Source organism: Urtica dioica, chromosome 2, assembly GCF_054948205.1.
Source record: "Urtica dioica subsp. dioica isolate 48M chromosome 2, U.dioica_male_clone48M_v1_H2, whole genome shotgun sequence".
NCBI lineage: Eukaryota > Viridiplantae > Streptophyta > Magnoliopsida > Rosales > Urticaceae > Urtica > Urtica dioica.
In genome coordinates this window covers 42,615,479-42,637,140 of record NC_142757.1, presented here as the reverse complement: position 1 = coordinate 42,637,140, position 21,662 = coordinate 42,615,479, and the positions used below count along the sequence as shown (strand labels likewise).

At 38.9% G+C, this 21,662-nt stretch overlaps 2 protein-coding genes across 2 annotated transcripts; both read right to left on the bottom strand.

Moving 5' to 3' along the window:
* Window positions 1–6,153: 6,153 nt before the first annotated feature.
* Window positions 6,154–7,480, bottom strand: LOC149404824 (uncharacterized). The gene has a single exon (XM_089601130.1). The coding sequence runs from the start codon at window positions 7,290–7,292 to the stop codon at window positions 6,438–6,440; it is 855 nt and encodes a 284-aa protein (XP_089457256.1). The 5' UTR covers window positions 7,293–7,480; the 3' UTR covers window positions 6,154–6,437.
* Window positions 7,481–15,257: 7,777 nt separating this feature from the next.
* LOC149404823 (uncharacterized) lies at window positions 15,258–15,692 on the bottom strand. The gene has a single exon (XM_089607691.1). It carries the CDS (start codon window positions 15,690–15,692, stop codon window positions 15,258–15,260), a length of 435 nt encoding a protein of 144 aa, XP_089463817.1.
* Window positions 15,693–21,662: the final 5,970 nt, after the last annotated feature.

The window sequence follows — 21,662 nt, the reverse complement described above, 5'->3', positions numbered from 1 at the left end:
TTAGGCAATTTCTCAAAAAAAATAGACCTCGTCCGGGACAGCTCTTCAAGTTACTGAGTATCCGATGAAGAGCTTCAAGATGTTCTTCGAATGGTTTGTGCATAAACTGACTAACCATGATAACATAAAAAGTGATGTCGGGCCAAGTATGAGACAAATAAATTAGGTGACCAACAAGTCTTTGGTATTTATGCGCATCAACCAAAGTACGGTTAGTAACCGCCCAATATTTATGAGCATCAATTGGGGTTTCCGCTGGTCGACAACCACTCATGCCGGAATCTTTGAGGAGATCTAGGACATATTTGTGCTGAGAAACCACTATCCCTTTCTTTGATCATGCCACTTCCATGGCAAGGAAGTATTCATCTCTCCCAAGTCCTTGATCTCGAACTCATGTGATAACCTGATCAGGATCTTCAGTTGCATTAACTCTTCTGGATCATCTCCAGTAACACCGCTATTTTTCCATGTGGGAATCTAGTGAATAATGTATGATCAACATGAGTTTGAGTATAAGCTCGTTGTTTTACCACTTGAGTGAATCTATCAAACCATGCCCGTGGAGATTGTCTCAAGCCGTACAATGCTTTTAGTAGTCTGCATACTTTCGATCCAAAATCTTCTTCAAACCCTGGTGGTGGAAGAATGTAGACTTCTTCCTCAAGGTTTCCATTTAGGAAGGCATTCTTCACGTCAAGTTGGTTGAGAGGCCAATCAAGGTTGGCTGCGATCGAGATCAAGCTATGAACTGTGTTCAGTTTTGCAACCGGGGCAAACGTCTCAGTATAGTTGATGCCGTAGATTTGTGTGAACCCTTTGGCTACTCAACGAGACTTGTGCCACTTGAGAGAACCATCTAAGTTGAACTTTGGTGTAAATACCCATCTACATCCCACGATTGGCTTCCCTTTTAGCAATTCTTCGATCCTCCATGTCCGATTTTTCTCAAGAGCACCCATCTCCTCGGGTATAGCTTTTTTGCACTCAGGAACACGCAGAGCTTCCTATACATTATTAGAAATTTGGAATTTGGTGACATTAGTAGTTAAGGCTGCGAATGAGTGTGAGAATTTTTCTAGAGACACAAAGTCATGGGATATTTCTCACATAACCTTTTTTTTTTTTTTTTTTTTTTTTTTTTTTTCCCTTTTCTAAGGGCAATAGGAAGGTTGGGATCAGGGTGCTTACCGGTGGATTCTTTCGGACTTGGTTCAGACTCTTGGTTGTCCACAAAAGTGATGATCTCTGCCTCTCAACAAGTGGTCTGTTTTTGATATTTCTTCCCAAAGTGTTTTGCAGATAGCAAACGTGTTGTGTCTTCAATAGTATAACAGTGAGTTTTATTTTGTAAATCAACTTCAGAAACTTGAATGTACACAAATTTTTATTTTCTTCTATTATTTCTCTTCCTATCATACCTCTTTCAGCTCTTAGGAAGTCAAGTGTGGAAATCGTAAATAATTATGAAAATTTTGAGCCAGATTTTCTTAATTTTGGTGAGGATTTTGCTAATTCAGATTTGTTTCTCTCATTGGAGACTCCCCCTGAACTTGATTTTCAAAAAATGGTTGATGCTCAAAATATTGTGTGTCCATGGTTACGAAAAGCTTTTTTTTGTTGTTGGATCAAAACATATATATCCTTTTTGGTTAGGTGCTATTCCTACATAGACACAGTTTCTAGACTTCGGTTCTAGTTTTCCTGCATTCCTATCAGGATTTTTTAATAAAAACCGTGCAACCAAATATCTTCGTAGACATGAAATTTATCATCCTAGATTTAGGAAATTCTATTTGAACAATTTGCATTAGTGTTGCAAATTTTAATACCTTTGAAGGCATCCGATTTATGAGATAGGTTACATGTAAAATAGCATCGCCCCATAGATATTTTGGCAAATTCGTTGAAAACATAAAAGCACGAGTTACTTCTAAAAGGTGCTTATTTTTTCTTTTGGCTCTACCATTTTGCTGTGGGGTATCAATACATGAGCTTTGTTGAACTATTCATTTCTCTCTAAGAAACTGTCCTAGACCTGTAGAAAAATATTCGCTACATTATCACTTCTTACAACTTGTATTTTAGTATGAAATTGTGTTTAAATCACGTAGTAAATTTTTTTGAAAATTTGTTCAACTTCAGTCTTTTATTTCATCAAATACATCCAACAGACTCTAGTGTGATTGCCAATTATGGTAACAAACCACCTTTTACCATGGCAAGTTGTGACACGAGAAGGACCCCAAATATCAGAGTGAATTAATGCAAATGCTTTAGATGGTTGATATGGTCTAGGAGCGTAAGTGGATCGATGATGTTTAGCAAGAGCACAAATTTTACATTCAAACAACAGGAGATTTTTATTTTGAAATAATTTGGGAAATAGTTTTTTCAAATGATGAAAACTTGGATGTCCTAGCCTAAAATGACATAAATAAATTTTATCATTACTATCGAAGACACAACACATTTGCAATCTGCAAAACACCTTGGGAAGAAATATCAGAAGCAGACCACTTGTCGAAAAGGTAGAGACCATCACTTTCTCTAGCCATGCCAATTGTCCTCCACGAGACCAGATCATGTAATTCACATGGAGTGGATGAAAACTTAGCTATACAGTCAAGATCTTTGGTTAGTTTACTAACTGACACGAGATTGCAAGATAATTTGGGAACATGAAGCACGTTAGATAGGGTTACTTAAGAAGAGATTTTGATATCCCAACACCAGCTATGGCTGAGTAGGATCCATCGACAACTCTAACTTTTTATTTTTCGCAGATGGCATATAGGAGAAAAACAGGTTTGAATAATTTGTCATATGGTCAGATGCACCTGAATCTATTATCCAGGTGAGTTTAGTTTGGACACAAATAAAGGAAGACGCATAACTAATGTTACCATTTTGGATGAAGGAGCAAGAAGGATTTTCACTAGGTTTTGATGTGTGAAGTAGCTTTAGGAGTTGCTCAATTTGTTCCCGCGTGATCGTGGCTTCCTCCGGTTTAATTTTTTTTCTCTTGAGATGTCTCAGTAATAATGTGAAGTGACCGTTCAGCCTTTGGTTTCCAGCCTGGTGGTTTTCCATGGATCTTCCAGCAAGTATCCTGGGTGTGTCAGAGCTTCTTACAAAAATCGTACCATGGCTTCTTCTTCTTCTCTCCACTCGGGTCATGGCCGTGACTCATCCATGCGCTGCTGCGTGGTTATTCTTAGCGGGATGGTTGTACATTATCTTGTGTCGGCTTTCCTCAAGTCGAACTTCAAAAAAGACTTCACGTATAGATGCGAGAGGCATGTGGCCGATAATTCTGCCTTTGACTTCATCAAGGCTCTAATTGACTCTGGCAAGGAACATGAAGACGCGATCATTATCATCTCGCTTTTGTTGGCGGATGTGGTCATTCGTGCTTTCCCACAAGTCTTTGTGACATTGGTCGAGCTCCTGCCATAAAGCCACCATCTCGTTGTAGTAGGTGGTAACATCTCGATGGCCTTGCTTTGATTGCCAAATTTGGGTCTTTATCTTGAATATCTGAGAAGCATTCTCGAGGCCGGAGTAGGTCTCATGAAAAAAATCCCACACCTTCTTTACGGTCTTCAAAAACATATGGGGTTTGGCGATTGAGGCCTCCATGGAGTTCAGCAACCACGCTGTGACCAGAGAATTCTCCGACCGCTAACTTTTGTATGTAGCTTCATCTGATTTGGGTGTTTTGGTTTCACCAGTTAGAAAACCCAATTTGCCTCTGTCGTCGATGACCAATTTCATAGATTGTGACCATTCCAAGTAATTACGACCTTCAAACGATGCACTATAATTTGCATCGAGGAATGAGTCGCATTTGGTGTGACAGAAACAGGGACGAGAGATTTTTTGGAACTAATCTCGGATTCAAAATCCATTTTTTATAGAGAAAGATTGGCTATGATACTGTACAAGTTCGAATAAAATGAGAAGCGTATGTTTATTTATCAACCGTCAAGCTACATGTACATATGTATAGAATCATAAAATAACTACTTACTATAGAATATGAGATAAACTAGGAAACTACCTACTATTCCTAAGGATGCGATCTGATTAAATCAATCAGATAATATCATATGCTATATTATCTATTTCTAGGTATTTACGCGTAACTAGAATAGAAAAACGAATTTTGACAGCTTCTAAAGACCTTTTTTTGTAATAGTGTTATATTCAGTAACTATTTTCAGAGGACAATATTCCTAACAATATAGAGCATATTGTCCCACTCCCGATAAATAAAGGGAGACCAAAACGATATTCGAAGTGGTCTCAACTTGATGCCGAAGTCTCAAGCGTCAAACCTGCTTGCTAAGTGAATAATTCTGAGTCTCATCATTACACCGAGTTCTCTCTTCTCTGAGTCACATACTCACCGGACATATCAATTGGTGGCCTCTCACTTAGCGAGCCCTCACTCGATGACTTTCACTTGGGGAGCTCAATATCCATCCTCATTGTGTCCTTTCCACTGTGAGCTCTAATTAACGAGCTTGTTACAACGATCTCTCCTACTTTGGATAGTCAGGGGGAGAAATAAATCAATGACTATCCAAAGTAGGAGAGGGAATCGACACACCACGCACACAACATTGAGGTTACCGTATGGAGCTTTCCTCCTTCAGCTCTTTGCAGACATTGAGCTCTCATCAACGAGATTGTCACATTAAGTTGCCCGTCAAGTAAGCTCTCCATCATCGAGCCGAGCTGTCCGCATAGAGATCTCTTCACCAAGGTCTTCTCATCACCAAATCTTCTCGTCACCAAATCAGCTCGAGCCTTCACTCAAGTGACCTCTTCACTTCGGTGACCTCTTCATTTGGTGTCCATTCAAAGTGAGACATTATTCCTCACTAGATCTAGCTCACAACTCGCTACGAAGGAGTCTCCACTCACAAGAGATCATCCTACTTATCCACTTCTGATAGTCAGTGGGAGAGTCGAATGACTCTCATAAGTGGGCAACACATTCAAGCTCTCATCAAATGAGCTCTTCACTTTGCATCTCACCAAATGAGCTCTTTACTCCACCTCAAAATCTCACTCAACGAGCTCTTCTCTCCGAGTTCGGCTAGTCAGGGGAGAACTAGATCAATGATTATCAGATCTAGTCTTGACAACTTCTCACTCAGTCACCTGAGCTCACATGATCTAAAGCTACCACATATGACAAGGCTGGAAGGATCTCTATGCTTCTCAGACAAGTCAAGCTCCGTCATTACTCCAAACAACAACTTGATTCAAGAATCAGTCCCAAGACTCAAATTCAGTTCCAGACTCCTATTAACAGAGACCAAGTATACTTGAAAACAAGCTACAAGACTCAAGTTTAGGAACAAAGATATGCTAGAATGGCAGGCATGCTTGGAGAAAACTCAGTTGTAGTCCCGTGAAAGAAAATATCAAAAGCTAATATCACTGAGTAAGCAGATTCCAGCTCGGAGCTCATCTCACCTATAACTCTCATCTTAAGCACATGGTGCTCTCAGCAGATCTTATAGCCAAGCTTGCTTGGGGTTCTCAGGGCTCAGCTCAAAGCTCACCTCGCACTAAGATAAAACATGAGAAAGCTCAACTCCAAAGAAACTACCATGCAGTGTGTTCCGACTCAACAACATATGGTCTCACAAAGCCTATATAACAGACGAGTCTCTACGAATTGTGTAATCCAAGCTTGATTTGTTCAACACACCAAATCAAGCTTGATGAGGAGTGTAGAAAATCAAAACGAGCTCGTCTTAGCTTCCAAGTCATCTTAGTCATCAGTCCTCATTCCAGCTCAGGGTCAGTTCAGCTCACTCCGACCCGATTTCACCATCTTGGAAACAACTTATTCCTTGGAACTCATCTTACCTTGAAATTAGTATTGCACTGATTTCTCATTATGGTTTCCATGTAATTTTTTTCTTTTCATATTCCCTATATTAATTAATTTATTTCTCATATGTATTTAGTCTAGTTTCATGTCTAGCAATAGTATAACGATGCAATACACGATTCATAATACAATATGAAAAATACTTTCTCAGATTCAACTCTGTCTCTCTGAATGTCAACATTCAGTACTAAATATGACTTCCACATAATAACAATGTAATTAAGTAGGTAAGCATCTCGTAAACAAGAATAACTTATTCACTCGTTCATATCAAATATTTGCATGGAAGTACAAACTGATTTGACAATGACATTAGTAAAAATGCATGATCAAACAGTAAACAACATCTCGTACAATTTTCATGATCAGCACAATAATCACACCATAATACAAATGAAATATAGCAACATATTAACCTTAGCATATTATTACCATCGCATTAATCATTAATACCATATTATTCTTAGGTCAAATACCAATTAACTTTTGAGCCACACCACACCACCACTCCATGCAACCCTTTTCAAGGAATGTACCCACCATGAGCACCTCCGGCAGCATACCCTCCTCCGCCGCCCTCTCCGCCCCCGGCCCCGCCTCCGTAACCTCCCGCCCCACCACCACCGGCTCCACCGCCGCTCCCTCCGCCGTGGGCCCCGCCGCCGCCTCCATAGGCACCACCGCTCCCGCCGCCATGGCCCCCTCCGCCGCCACCTCCGGCAGCAGTAGCTCCTCCTCCTCCGTACCCTCCGCCAGCGCCGCCTCCGTCTCCGGCCCCATAGCCTCCGGCGCCATGGTCTCCGCTGTACGCCGATCCGCCACCGCCACCACCGCCGCTCCCTCCTCCGCCGCCTCCTCCCCCGGCGTGCCCCGCCCCATAGTATTCCCCACCAGCGGCGCCGCCACCTTGTCCAGCGCCTCCGCCGCTTCCGTATCCTGAGGCTCCCCCAGCGCCTCCGCCTCCGTAAGCGCCTCCACCGCCGCCTCCGCTCCCTCCTCCGCCGCCTCCTCCTCCGGAGTGCCCAGCCCCGTAATACTCTCCGCCGCCGCCGTATCCACCGCCCTTCCCAGCGCCGCCACCGTACGCGCCTCCACCGGGGCCGTAAGATGACGCCCCTCCGCTCCCTCCACCGCCTCCGCCTCCGTGGGCGAATCCTCCTCCGGCGGCGTATCCGCCGCCGGCGCCTTCTCCTCCTCCGCTGCCGTAAGCGCTCCCCCCGGAAGCGCCGCCGCCGCCGCTTCCAGACCCGCCGCCCCCGCCGCCGTGTCCGACGTAGCCCGGTTCGTAGTTAAGGAGAACCCTAGCTGCGGCGGAGCAGACGCCGACGGCGACGAAGAGAAAGAGGAAAAGGAGGGAGCTAGTGTTGTGTTTAGCCATTTTTTTTTATTACTTAGGGTTTTGAGTGTGAGTGTGATATGGTGAGAGAGGAGTGTGGTATTTATAGCAACAGAAAAGCGTGTCGACTGAAAATAAAGAGAACAAAAGAAGAAGAAGAAGAAGAAGATTATGGAGGATCACATGACCACGATAGTATATGGTGGTCCAACACTAACACCAACTCCAAAACTACAGTAGTCTTCACCTACAATTCTTAGACCCTAAGTGTGATTTTGCTGTCGCCCATATTTACATTTCTATAAATGTTTAATATTATTTTTAGTGATCAGCCTCTGATCCTCTCAACTTGCCACCATATGTAGCCTTCCGTTGATGTGATCGTTTATCATTCTCATGAATCAGGAAAGCTTTAGCTTAAGACGAGTCTTTTTTTAATTTTTTTTTTATTTAAGGAAAACTAATTAATAAGAGTAAATCAACAGATTAACAATCGATTTTCTTATAGAAATAAATAATCATATGTCAGGACATTATTTTGCTGAATAATAATAATAACAATTTCACTTGTTTAGATTATCATACAGCCCTTTCAACAAAATAAAATATCTAAAAGCCCTTAAAAAATCTTTATATCATGCATAGTGCGTATGCGAAACAGAGTACTATACGCATTACATATATAGTGCGTATATATATGTAGTTAAGACAATTTTCATTATGGTGTATATATATATATATATATATATATGTGGATGGAGTAGAGGTAGAGCATTCATTGTCAAACCATGTAAAACAAGAGATTTAATATGTTGTGGACGAATAGTAGAACATTCATTGTTAATGTATGTAAACTATTGAATGCGGACACTGCCAATATACTCTCGTATATGTAATTTTTCAATATTAATAATTTTATTAATAGAACAACAAATTATTGACATATGATACTTGTGCATTCTTATAAATTTAGCGATTTAATTAATTTTAGACAATTTAAGACTATTTATAAAATTCAGTAGTTTAATTTGACCATTTAGCTAGGGCACCCATGTAAATTCAAACAATTCATAATTCATGTTTTTGTACTGTTGATAATTCTGACAGTTGCTAGTTTGTTGGTGTTGCACGTTGTGGTGCACAGTACCACAGTTCTTAATTTTGATTTTCCGGTTAACATATTGCATTTCCATTACATTGTCTAGCGAGTTTTCAAATTTGGGACGATTTCATATAGCATTGGTCTCTATGTAATTTTCTATACTTGAAATATTCAGGAAAATATTAATTTGTGTGATTTATTTTTTTGACATCGAAAGCGAAAAAGATGACCATTAATCCAAACTCGCATCCGATTTAATCTTTGGGGCCATTATTGGTAAAATTTCTGAAATGCTGAGACATTCGACATCTCGATGATAACAGACTATAGAAACAATAAAAGAAAATATTAGACGTATTTAAACTTGACTCCTAATATGGTTAAAGGACTAAAAATCTGTTACTAGAAAAAATCCAGGATGAGCAACTTCCTCGGAACAATGCATGATTCTTGAAATTTTGTTTAGAGACAAGATGTCGCACATACAATGTAAATTTAATGTATGCGAAAATCTATTCTGAAATAATAGATGAATTAAAATAAGACAGTGTGTAAATATAAATGACACAGAAAATGATAATCCAATTCAGTGCAGCGTCACATACTCTGGAAGGCAGTGTGCCCAATGGAAAAGAAATTCACTAATCAATAAGTAGTCAATAGTACAACAATGGACTTACATGAACGATCCCCGCTCCAAGTCTCCTTTCCTTTATTACACCTGAATTCTAAATCAGACTCCCCCTGAATAAGAGATCCTCTCAATTCTACTCTCAAACACTCCCAGTGTTTGGTATTCTTCGATATAAACGCTCATGAAAAATTCAATCACGAAATCACAGAATCCAAAAGAAACTCTAACGCTTTATTAAGACGATGAATATCGTATATATTATTACACCACATTCACCAAATAATTCGTTTCACAGTCCGCCGATCTTGCATGTCTAAGAACCCTAATTGTGTGAATGAATGCGTCGAAAGATCACTAAGGGCAATTGTTTTCTTTTATAGTGGTCTACATCTCCGGAAGTCGAAATTAGGGTTTTCTTACCCATTCACGTAGAGAAAATAAAATGCAAAAAGTCTTCTGTTGTCAATTTTCGCGAAACAGGAAACTTGTCGAAATTACAGTTTTGTGCACATCGGTCAAGATGTCTCAACATATCATGTAGCATGTTGCAAGACATCTTGCCGATAAACTTGCAGTAAAAAAATAAGCCAATAACATACGTAACAATAAACTCCCCTTTTGGCAATTGTTTAGGCAAGCACTTCCAGAGCAGTACTCATCAGACAAAGTCTCAGTAAAAAAATTGACACTCCAACATAGAGACTAGTAATGAATATGTCAAAATAAATGAAAAATTAACTACCTCTCCCCCTTATTGCCTAAAAAACATGCCAAAGGCAAGGATCAACCAAAACACAAGGAAGTACAAGTCTGATAAAACATAAAGTACCGAAGCAAACAACGCAAACAAACACAAATCCGGAATGGAGAGGTCTAAATACACATACCAGAAAAAAGAGAGGATGATCAACACACAATAGCCGAGAGACAGAGTCCTAAACATAACATACCAGAACCAAGAGCAAGTCAAATTAAGTGGAGGGAGAAGCAGCAGAAACACCCTCATCAACATCTTCATCTTCGTCTTCAATCTCTTCCCCTTCACCTTCACCTTCATCATCTTCTTCTTCTTGAGCAGGAGGAGAATGTAGAGAAGTATAAGCACCATCAGTACGAACACTCGGGGTCATGACCCTGATCAACCCTTTACAGAATGATCTCCGTCGAGTAGAATAGTGACAATAATCTCTAGCCCGAAGGGGTTCGCAGCAGATTTCTGACAATGTCACGAGAATGTTTCCTTTCAAACAGGTTGTGACTGAAGGTAAACTTTCCCGGAATGACTCCTATAGCCTCAATACCACGCATAATGTCCTTCTTTTGAGAAAAAGGATCTCAGTTATCAAATAGGGATACCCAATAAGAAGCTTCACAACATAGGACTCGGCATTTTCACCATGTGATCAAAGATGAATTCTCCAAAATCAAAGGAGGAACGAATACCTATGCGATATAGGAGGCATGCCATAGAGCAGATTCTAAAAAAATGCAAACCAAAATCAAATATCCCAAAGACAAGAAGAAAGAGCATACCATCATAAAAAACAAAACTAGAATATGAACACACTAGCAGAAGAGTAAATATCCAAATGGTGTACAAACCTAAGCAAACACATCAAATTCTAGAGGACAAAGAAAAAGAAGTACCATCTTCATTATCAATATAATTGGACGATTCTGTAACAACTATAACTTCTTCTTCTTGAGCATCACAGTATCCTTATCAAGAAGAGCATGCTGGGAGAAGGAAACACCATAATTGCGAGCACTAGCCAAGATAATGAGCAATGCTTCACACATGTCTTTCTGATGAGTAGAGAAGTCAGTGATTTCTTGCAAAGCACTAGCCTCATTAATCAAGGATTTCACAATATGACTACGCAAGTGCCCAGACAGAGAGGCCACATCAAGAACTTCATCACTTGTACCAAACTCGACTCCGACAGAAGGCCCACAATATGGCCTAACAACGTCAAGGGCATGTTTCTTCTCAAGCAGCTTGTGACTAAAATTCAGCTTTTCGGCAGCTGCACTAGCAACATCATCATAACGCAAAATGTTTCTATTTCGGGAAGAGAATTTTGGTGATCAAAGAAGGAGAACCAATAGGCAGCATTAACATATCAATACATGCTCGAAAATAAACTCTCCAAAATCGAAAGCATCACGTGTACATGTCTTTCACATGCACCTTTTTGAAGTCAATACTCTCGGGTATGCTGAAACCGATGGGCAGATTCACAACGAACTCCTTCACCAACATGGGATAATACGTATCAATCCCAATCACAGTCTTGATTAGATGTGCATCACTCAGCAGCTTCATGATCTCCGCACACTTATGAGCATTCTTTGACAGCTCATTCTAAGAAAAAAAACTTGTGATGAAACACAAACTTTCACTCAATCACATTCTCCTTAGAGTGGAAGGAGAGATTATCGATTTAAACTAATGACAGATTCTTAGGAAGCTTTTTTCTACCAATGTAGCGCTTGACAGCTCGCTCTTTTTATTATTCTTTTTCTTCCTCAATGTCACCCAAGATGTCAACAATATCTTTCTCGACATCTTCAATAGGAGACTCAACAACATGATTTTTCTTCATCAAGTTCTTCTTCACTATTTTTTAGCAACACAACATCATCTTTAAAAACAAATTTGCTCTTCTTCGAGTTCTTCTTAGCAGCAGTGAAAACAACATGCACGGTATCAACAAGTCCCTATATACAATTATTCTCAACAACACTCTCAGTAGCAAGATGTTCAGAGGAAATTGCATCCTTCTCGACATTACGATCAGTAGGCTGAGAAATATTCTCAACAAAAGGACCAACCACAACAATAGACAAATCACAAATGGTACTATCAAGCACATTCACATTTGGGGGACCAGAGACTCAAGATTATCAGAGTCCTTCATCACGTTGTCAACATTCCAAGAAAGGTCTGTTTCAACATCACCTCCAGTAACCTTATCCTTTACGTTCTCTTCATCATCATCACCAAAGTTAGAGAGAAAAAAGGCATATATACCTAGAACCATCACATGGGGCGCTTTAATCAGAGAGATGTTGAATTGATCCTCGGTAGGGGCAAGAGAATTCTCATCTTCATTAGAAAGAAAATAAAGTACAAATTCCTCTTCAGAGGAGTCGCTGCGGACACATCACCGTAGACAAGGCCACATTCTTCAGATTCTTCATGATTTTTCAAGTGGCGAGATTTCCATTACGAGTTGGATTTACACAAATAAAATGCTGAATAAGATTCTTAGAAATACTGACGGCGCTCATGTTGTCGTAATACAATGTCACAACATCTTGCGGGACATCATACTCTACAGTTGTATGTTTCATCCACAAGAGCCGAGTGCAACTACATCCACCGGTAATATATTCAGCCTGAACAATAGATAAAGAGACACAAATTTTCTTCTTACAGAACCACAAAATCAGATCATGCCCCAGAAATAAATAACAACTAGGTGTTCTCTTTATATCTTCAACGTTCACATCCCAATCAGCATCATAATAACCATCCAGAGTGAAATCTGTATCGCAAAAATATAAGAGGCTATAATAAGCACTATCAACATTGTATTTGACGTGAGTGAGATGACTAGTCTTTGAGTTTTCTTGATATCGAACATAAATTCCAACAAAAGAGGCTATATCAGGCCCACTAACATTGAGATAAAATAAGCTTTTGAACAAGCTTCCATAAGTAATGTCAGTCACATTGTCCGAAACAGCTTTATGGACATCAGTACTAGCATATACACAATCCTCATCATCCAAACTCTCAATATCTTCAGCATTCACAAACTGAATTGCAATTATAGATCTGACTTTGGGCTTTCTCCCCCTCCAGATTTCATAATGAGTGTAGAGGGACCAAAACAAACATCCAGTCTATCATAAATATGACAAGCAGTACTAAGTGCTTCGGTCCATACGTGGTGAAGAAGATCTTTGGTATGGATAATCATGCTTGCCTCTTCTTACAAAGTACAGTTCTTTCGCTCCACCATGCCGTTCCCTAGAGGGGTAATGAGGGCATAAAAATCACAAGAGATACCTTTAGCATGCATAACAAGAAGAAGCAAGAATTTAAAGAGTCTCTTCCATGATCACTTCAACTTTACACAAACTTTCTAGTACTTTCACCTTTTTTACTCTGTAGGCGATGACACAAGGCTTCAAACACAGGTAAAGTATCAAACCTCTCTTAGCTAAAATCAACCCAAGTATATCTTGAATATTTATCCGCACAGAAAAAGACATATTTCTTCCCTTCAAGATTTTTACTTGCATTGGACCCATAGGATCCATGTGGAGTAATTCGAGCACACTAGAAGTAGTAAGATGTTGCACCATCTTGTGAGTCATCTTGACCTGCTTGCCCAGCTGACACTCACCACTGCTCTTTCCTTCTTCAATCTTGAGCTTAGGGATGCCTACAATATCCTTCTTAGAGATGATTTTCTTCATGCTTCTTAGATTAATATGGCAAAGTTTTTTATGCCACAATTTAGCTTCGTCAACCTTAGAGATGAGACATGGTTGAACATGGGTGTCTTTACTGGGGGACCACATGTAACAGTTATCATGAGACCAAATTTTCTTCATAAGCTTGACATGTTGCTTGTCAGACAAAATACACTCATCATGAGTAGAGTTCGGAAGCAAATCTTGATCATAAAGTTGGCTAATACTTATAATATTAGCAGTAAGACCATTAACTAATAAAGCATCTTTCAAGTTAGGAAGAAAATCTTGATCACCAAGTTGGCTAATACTTATAAGATTAGCATTAAGACGATCAACTAATAAAGCATCTTTCAAGTAAGGGAGACTAAGGTAATTAAGCTGACTTTTACCAATGATTCTAGGTTTAAAACCATCGCCGAAGGTAACATGGAAATTAGAGTAGAGTTTATGTTGGTCAAATAGCTTTTAATACCTGTCATGTGCGAGAGCAACCACTATCAAAATACCAATCTTCATTTGTTGAAGCACGAAGGGAGATGTAGGCAATGTTAGCCTGATGATAAGCTTTAACTCTCTAAATTCTGCGGCTGTTCGAAGTTTGCACAATCTGTGGTCTATGAGAGAATTGATGGAGATGAAGATTTCTCTCATAGAGATAGCAAAAAGGACGTATATGAAAACGACGACCACAATAATAACATATCAAACAAGGTCTGTTGACATTTGATTTCATTGATCTAATAATATTCTGGTGATGCAATTTGCATTGATGCATGTCAGCGCCAAATGTTTGAGGCATCTTGGGAGGCATCTATCCAGTTCCCTTCCGAGTGGGAGGAGAAAAGATGGTCTTGGAGCTGGAACTACCATGAGTGTATCCAAGTCTTCTCATATTCTTTACAGGCTTGCCAACATGAGAATCTCATCAAGATTATTAGTGCGTGAGTTCAACATCCTCACAGATTTGGTCATCTCATCAAGTTTCGAGTTAAGACGACTCACTTATCGCTTCAAATCAACAATAGTATCCATCAACCTGCTCTTATCTCCATTAAGAGACTCAATCATCCCCTTTTTCCAGAACCCGTGATTCTTCTTTCCTCTTAAAGTAAATATAAGGTTCTACAAGAGCTTCATCAGTTAGTTCATCATCATCACCGATGAGAATACAATCATTAGCAAAATAAGAAGAACTTGCCACAACAAGAGAATAATATGAATTATGATTAATGGCAGGGGAAGTGAAGGCAACCAAATTTCTTATATGATCGGATTCAGTTTCATTGGACCTATCATTGGATAGTGTAGTATTTAGCCTCTTTTATGCTTTCTCAAAAAGTTGGGGCATTCTTCTGTATATGTCCATACCCTTCACATTCACGGTATTGATTCCTCTGAATATGTTGGAGTTATTGAATTTATCTCTGAGAACTTCATCCTTTTTGGTACCGTTGTTGAGGAAGATTGTCTCTGATAACATCATCGACATTCTTTATAGAGAGCTTGTCAAGTCTTCATATACCCTGTTATAATTCTTGGCAAGCATAGCAATGGTGTCATTAACTTCATAATCAGTTTAAGAAGATACGTGATCCTTCTGATAAAAAATACAGCTCTTTAAAGTCACACCCTTGCTTTTCTTCTTGGATTTGGGAATGGACTATTCATATGTCATGAGAGACCATATTAGCTCATCAACTTTAATCTTGGAGAGATCATGCACTTCTATATTAGTTGTGATCTTCATTCCAACTCTATCGGGAAGTGATCTAAAATTTTTTCAAACAAGTTTCTCATCATTCATAGGAACGCGGAGAGAGAAAGACTCATTAGCAACATCTCGGATGCGCACATAATATTCAGAAATGGTTTCTTCTTCATACATGTTCATTCCTTTAAACTTGGTAATGTGGAGCTGGAGTCTTTGACTATGCACTTTGGAAGTCTCTTTAAGTGCAACTTCAAGAATCTCCCAGGCCTCTTTGGCATTACTACATGTGTTTATGAACGTGAAAATATTATTGTCAACACCATTATAGATAGCATTAAGAGCACAAGAGTTACAAAGGGCAGCTTCATCATCTATAGTGTCCCAATCTTTGTCTTCTTTAGTGGACACAATAACACCTTTATCATCTTTGACAGTGGGAGCAGACCAGCCATTTATAACAACTTTCCAAGTCTTATTGTCAATAGAATTAAGAAAGGCACTCATCTGAGCTTTTTAGTACCCATGATTCATCCCGTCAAGAAGCGGAGGGCGATTAACAGATCAACCTTCCCTGGTATTATCCATTTCAAACAGAAAAACGTCAACAACACAAGGAAAACACCCTAAGATCTGGGTGTCCACTCTGATACCAATTGAAATTCTGTTTAGTCAGAAACAAGATGTCGCACATAGATTCAATGTATACAAAAATCTGTTCCGATGCAAATTGATGGATTAAAATATAAGACAATGCGTAAAAATAAATGACACAAAGAATGGTAACCCAGTTCGGTGCAACGTCACATATATCCAGTAAAAAAGAAATTCACTAATTATATGTAGTCAATAGTAAAAAAACGGACTTACATGAATGATCTATGCTTCAATGCCCGTTTCCTATTACTACTCGTGAATTCCAAATCAGGCTCTCCTGAATATGAGATCTACCATATATAAATTATTCTTTCCGTATGTCCTACGTTGACCTTTAGAACAAAATTGAGCCTCTAAAAGATACTAGTGGTTCAATTCAATACGGATTTTATTTTTCTAACAGCTAGTGAAATGTGCCATGTTAATTCCCATGCAGTTAGTTTTGTTTTTGAATTTCATTAAGAAAAATATTATTCGTATCCCAAAATTTGAATCAAATGCCATCTTTATACTTAGTGTTTTCCACAAACGATTAAAATAAAAACATAAATTAAAAAAAGCCGTGCTCTCTCTCTCAAAAAAATTTAGTCGCACTCTCTCTCCCAAAAAAATCAAGACCTGTGCTTTCGATCTTCAATTTTGTCCCCTCTCCTAAGATAGAGAGACTCTGATGCTCTCAACCATTGGAGGATTCTCGACACATGAGTATTTTTTTATTATTTTTTTCTTCATGTTTTTCTTTTTCTTTTGATAGTGTTTCAATAATCCAGGCTTAGTAAATATGACTTTTGTACTGCTCGATCTTTAATCGGAGTAGTTTTGAATATTTTTTCAGATCAAAATTTCATATTTAAAATATGATTTTTTTTGGACGTGAACCTTAGTCAATCAAGATCCTTATAACCAAAATTTGCAACAGGCAAATATCGGTGTTTCGGTCGTGATTCAGGTAATAATCTAATAATGACTGATTATTTGCATAGACACAAGTTATTTTGCTATATTTATGATTGTTTGTGATCCACTTTTCATCTTCTTCCTTGTAGAAGTGTTTGAATTTCTTTTGCGCTACTCTTGTAATCAAAATCGTTGACTTTTATCAATATATCCTTCTTATAGAGTCCTTCATAAAAAAAAACAACGATTAAAATGATGGCAGTTTCGAGGATCTAGAACCGATGAAAAATTACACGAAAATTCAGATAACGTTAAAATGTTTTTCCACAAAAAGTCGACGTTCTGACATAAATGCCAACTAAAAAAATATTGCAAAATATACAAAAAAACATAGTTTTTATATACGTAGAGTTTTTTAATTTCTAAATTTATAAAACCCATGGGGATATATGGGTCTGATACGTGTTTGTCATTACAGGTATTTGGGCATGTGGTATGAAATGAGGTGAAATTCCATTCTGCTAGTTTAATCTTTTTTTTTTCTTCTATAAATATCACACTCATTCATATTATTTTCTCACAACTTTCTCGTATTATCTCTTCTCCTACTCTTTTCAACTACTCTAATTATTTTCATATATTTATTATAAAGTTTCTAATTTAATTTTCATATATCATTTTAGTATATAAGTAAAATGTATAATTTTAGTAAAAATTATCTCTTTCTTCACTTTTTTTTTTATTCTTCTTCTTTATATACAATTTTTAATATGTCATTTTCATATATAAATTTAGTATATAGTTTGTAATATTTTATAAGGTAAAAAAAATAAACTATATTTTATTTTTTGAATTTTACATTTTAGTCCTTATTTAAACAAATACTACATTTTAATCTTTTGAAAAAGTATTTATTTTAATATTTTTTTTATGTATGGAAATGAAAATGTCCACCAATGGAATGAAAATTTCTCTTCCATTATGAGTGAAATTTCGGTCAACAGTGAAAGGAATAATTCCTTCCAATCAAACACGAAATTTCATGCCTAAGTGAGTTTCAATTCCATTTGCAAGTCCAAGTTTAGCTCCTAGGTATACGTTACATTCACTAGTACAAAATATAGCATCAGGTGCGACTTTTTTCGCACCTCAAAGTGAAAAAGTCGCACCTGATGATACTTTCATATGCGACTTTAGGTGCGACAAAGTCGCACCCGAAAGTCCGCACCTGATGCTTTTATTAGGTGCGAAAGTCCGCACCTGAAAATCATCACTATCAAGTGCGACAAATTTAGGTGCGACTTTTCGCACCAAAAGTCGCACCTAAATTTACACAAAAACAATAAATTAAGGCGGATTATAGAGTATCAGATGCGACTAGCCGAATCTGAAACTTTAGCGCCAAATGTATTAGATGCGACTAATCGCATCTGATACTCCTTCCCGCCTAATATTTTGGTGGGATACAAGAGTTTCAGATGCGACTAGTCGCATCTGATACATTTGGCGCTTAAGTTCAGATGCGAGTCGCATCTGATTCTCTTTAGTTTTTTTTTTTTTTAATGCTAATTCTAATAGAATCAGTATATAATTTTCATAAGCTGATTCTATTAGAATCAGCTTATAATTTTTTTTTTATAAAATTAATTAAATAATTTTAATAATAATAATTATATGTATATATATATATATATATGTTGATTCATATAATAATTATATATATCATTTAATAGAAATTCTAATATTAACAAATATAAATTTGATAATTTATGTTCAATAAATTAAAAAAATTACAACCTATTCCTTTTGTTTCCCTTTTTCACTCGGAGGGTTCCAATTCTTCAATGCACGACCTCCTCTGCCGCTCGGACGCTGCCGCTGAAACCCTACTGAACCTGGCATCTGAGCATTCGACATTGAAGCTGATGGTGACGTCGTCCGAAGGTGCGGCATCGCGGGGGATGTCTGCCTGGGAGACGGATGGTGTTGTGTGTATGCAAAGAACTGTTGCTGAAAGGCCTCCATCTGAGCTCGTTTCTCACGCCTCATCTCTTCCATCGCGACCTGTTGTGCGACCAACGCTGCTTGTAGCTTGCTAACCACTGGATCTGGAACGCGCCTCGGTGATGAACCTAATGATGAGCTCTCGTCCTGAGCCTTAGCCAAGAGATACGAGGATCTTGAGATCAAGGGACATATCCCGGCATACCAATCTTGACGTTGCCCGAGAATAGTATCCATCGCATACTGCTCCGCCTGGTCTATGTCAAACGTTTGGCCTGACTCTGCTGTTTGTCGCCAAATATCCTCGACTTGAGTTCTAATTCGCGCCTTCAAACATATGTTAAAAAAAATTATTAAGATTATCGAATATTGATTATTAAGTAATTAACACAAGTAACTTACAAATGCTTGTTTCGCCCAATTTGTCGTGCAGTTGCCTTGATCATCTTGGTGTTTTTTCTCCCACGTGACTAACGCTGAGGCCAAAGTCCCATCTTCCCTACTCTGCAATTTTTTATCAAAATATATGAGTAATATATTTATTGCAACATAAATATTACAAAATTAGAATAAACTTACGTTCAAATGTCGATGAGCCAAGAAAGAAATCAACCCTTGTGTGGACTTCGTTTTCTTGTTCTTTGAATTGTCCCTGTTGCGATCAGACTTTTTCTGTAAATATTAAATTACGTTATAATTCGATTTGATAGAAGATAACATAATTTTTTTGAATTATACATTACCTTCCAGTCGTCAGTTGCGAACTCCTCTATCACATTCTATAAATCGTCTTTCTGATATCATTTTGGGATTTCTTTATGATAATCTAGTCTTTTGATTGCGCCTCATTCGCTTTGCATCACGAATGATAGTCTGGTCAATCTGATGATGAAAGCAATCTGCTGGAAGTAGCTCCTCGCTCTCATCATCCTTGTACACGAAATTGTACTCAGAATGAAGTGCGCTCAGAATATTGCCCAACATATGGGGCGTCACTTCATTCCAATCACGAACTGTGATCGGGATATGGACTTTCACCAAAGCGCCGACGCGGTTGTTGAATACTCCTACCTTTTTTTTTTTTTTATTGTTTTCCTTACATCCTGGTAGAAGGTTTGGTTGATTGGGTCCCATCTAACAACCTTCACATCGGGTACCCCATGCCCTGCTTTTGCCGAAGTAGAGCCGGTCGTTGATCCCCTTTTTTTCTTAGGACCTTGGGAACCCGTTGTCACTAGCGAGACTCATCTCCACATGCTCCTGAAGGGTGTAGTGGAGACTCATCTCCACCTGCTCCACCTGCATCTGACATCCTATAAGATGGAAACAATATTAGTAAATAAATATTAGTTTTCAGTTTAAAAAAAACGTGGACGGCACCACAGATTTTATTATTAACAAACCTCATATATGGCGGAGGAAAACCGTGGTTACATACTAATAAATAATATACTAAAAATATATTACTCATTCATGTGGAGAGCGGTTTGTACCACGAATCCCCTTGTTATTTCAAGTAGAGAGCGGTCTTGATGTCCAAGTCCATCAAATCAAACCTCACCTTATCGGTGTCGTAGTTATTCTTTTTTTTATGCTGAGCATGGTTCCGAGAAGATTCTTGCACACGTTCTTCTTTATGTGCATGATGTCCATGTTGTGCTTCAACTCCAAATCTGACCAGTATGGAAACTCGTAAAAGATGCTTTTCTTAGCCCAATTTAGTTCGCACTTGGCTCGCTTTCATTTTTTGCCCACAGAGCCAGCGTATTTTCCAGTTGTCGTGCAAGACACACTAGCCAACTGAGCGAGTATGTCTTACGGAGTCAACTTCTCGGGTTTAGTGCGTTTCTCGTGGCGATCCTTGTAGTGATCGGCGCTTTTTCTCAATCGGTAACGCGTACGCAAGAATCGACGATGGTCGTAGTAGACGATCATGTTTCTGACTTTCAAAGATGGCGTGTCAAGGTTGGACGCATGGTAAGCGAGATACCCTTGGCCACTCCATCCCGATAAGTATGATCGAGCCGGAAAATCGTTTATCGTCCAGAGTAGCGCGACACGCAATCGAAACAATTCATTGTTGGTGCCATGTCGAACACAGAATCTAGTCTCCCACAGTTCTTTCAGCTCTTCAACAACTGGCTACAAGAACACGTCCATGTCTGTTCCTGGTGAGTGAGGCCCCGGGATAAAAAACGGCAGCATCAAGTACTCTTTCTTCATGCACAACCAAGGCGGAAAGTTGTACGCAGTTAGTACCACAACACATGCTGTACGACAGACTAATTTCTCCGAACGGATTGAATCCATCTGCAGCTAGTTCAAGCCGCACATTTCAAGGCTCTGCAGCAAAGCCTGGGTATCTCTCGTCCAGGTTTCTCCACGTCGTACCATCCGCAAGATGTCGCAGAATACTAGCTTTCCTGATGCGATCTCTTTCATGCCACTGCATCAGAAGCGACGTGTGTCGAGATGCGCACAACTGCTTCAATCGATCTTTCAAGAGAAAATATCGCAAAATCTTTTGCGGAATCATTTTCCCAGTTGGCTTCCATCTGCTCTCATTGCATACTGGGCACACGTCGGCTTCCACAAGATTTTTTCGAAATAGGACACAGTCGTTAATGCACGCGTCGATTATCTCGTATCCCATGTCAAAATGCTTCAGCTTCGCCTTTGCCTCTTAATGCTTCTTCGGAATTAGTTTATCAGCTGGATGAGACTTCCTCAAGAGCTGCAAGAGTTCTGTGAACGACTTGTTCGTCCAATGGTTTGTGACTTTGAGGTGAATCAACAAAACCAAGAACGACAAAGAAGAAAACTCTTTGCATCCAGGGTACAATTCTGCTTCCAACTCGGCGAAGAGGTCTTCAAGTTGCTCCTCTGCACGCATCTCGCTCTGGGTCGGTTCCGTAGCAT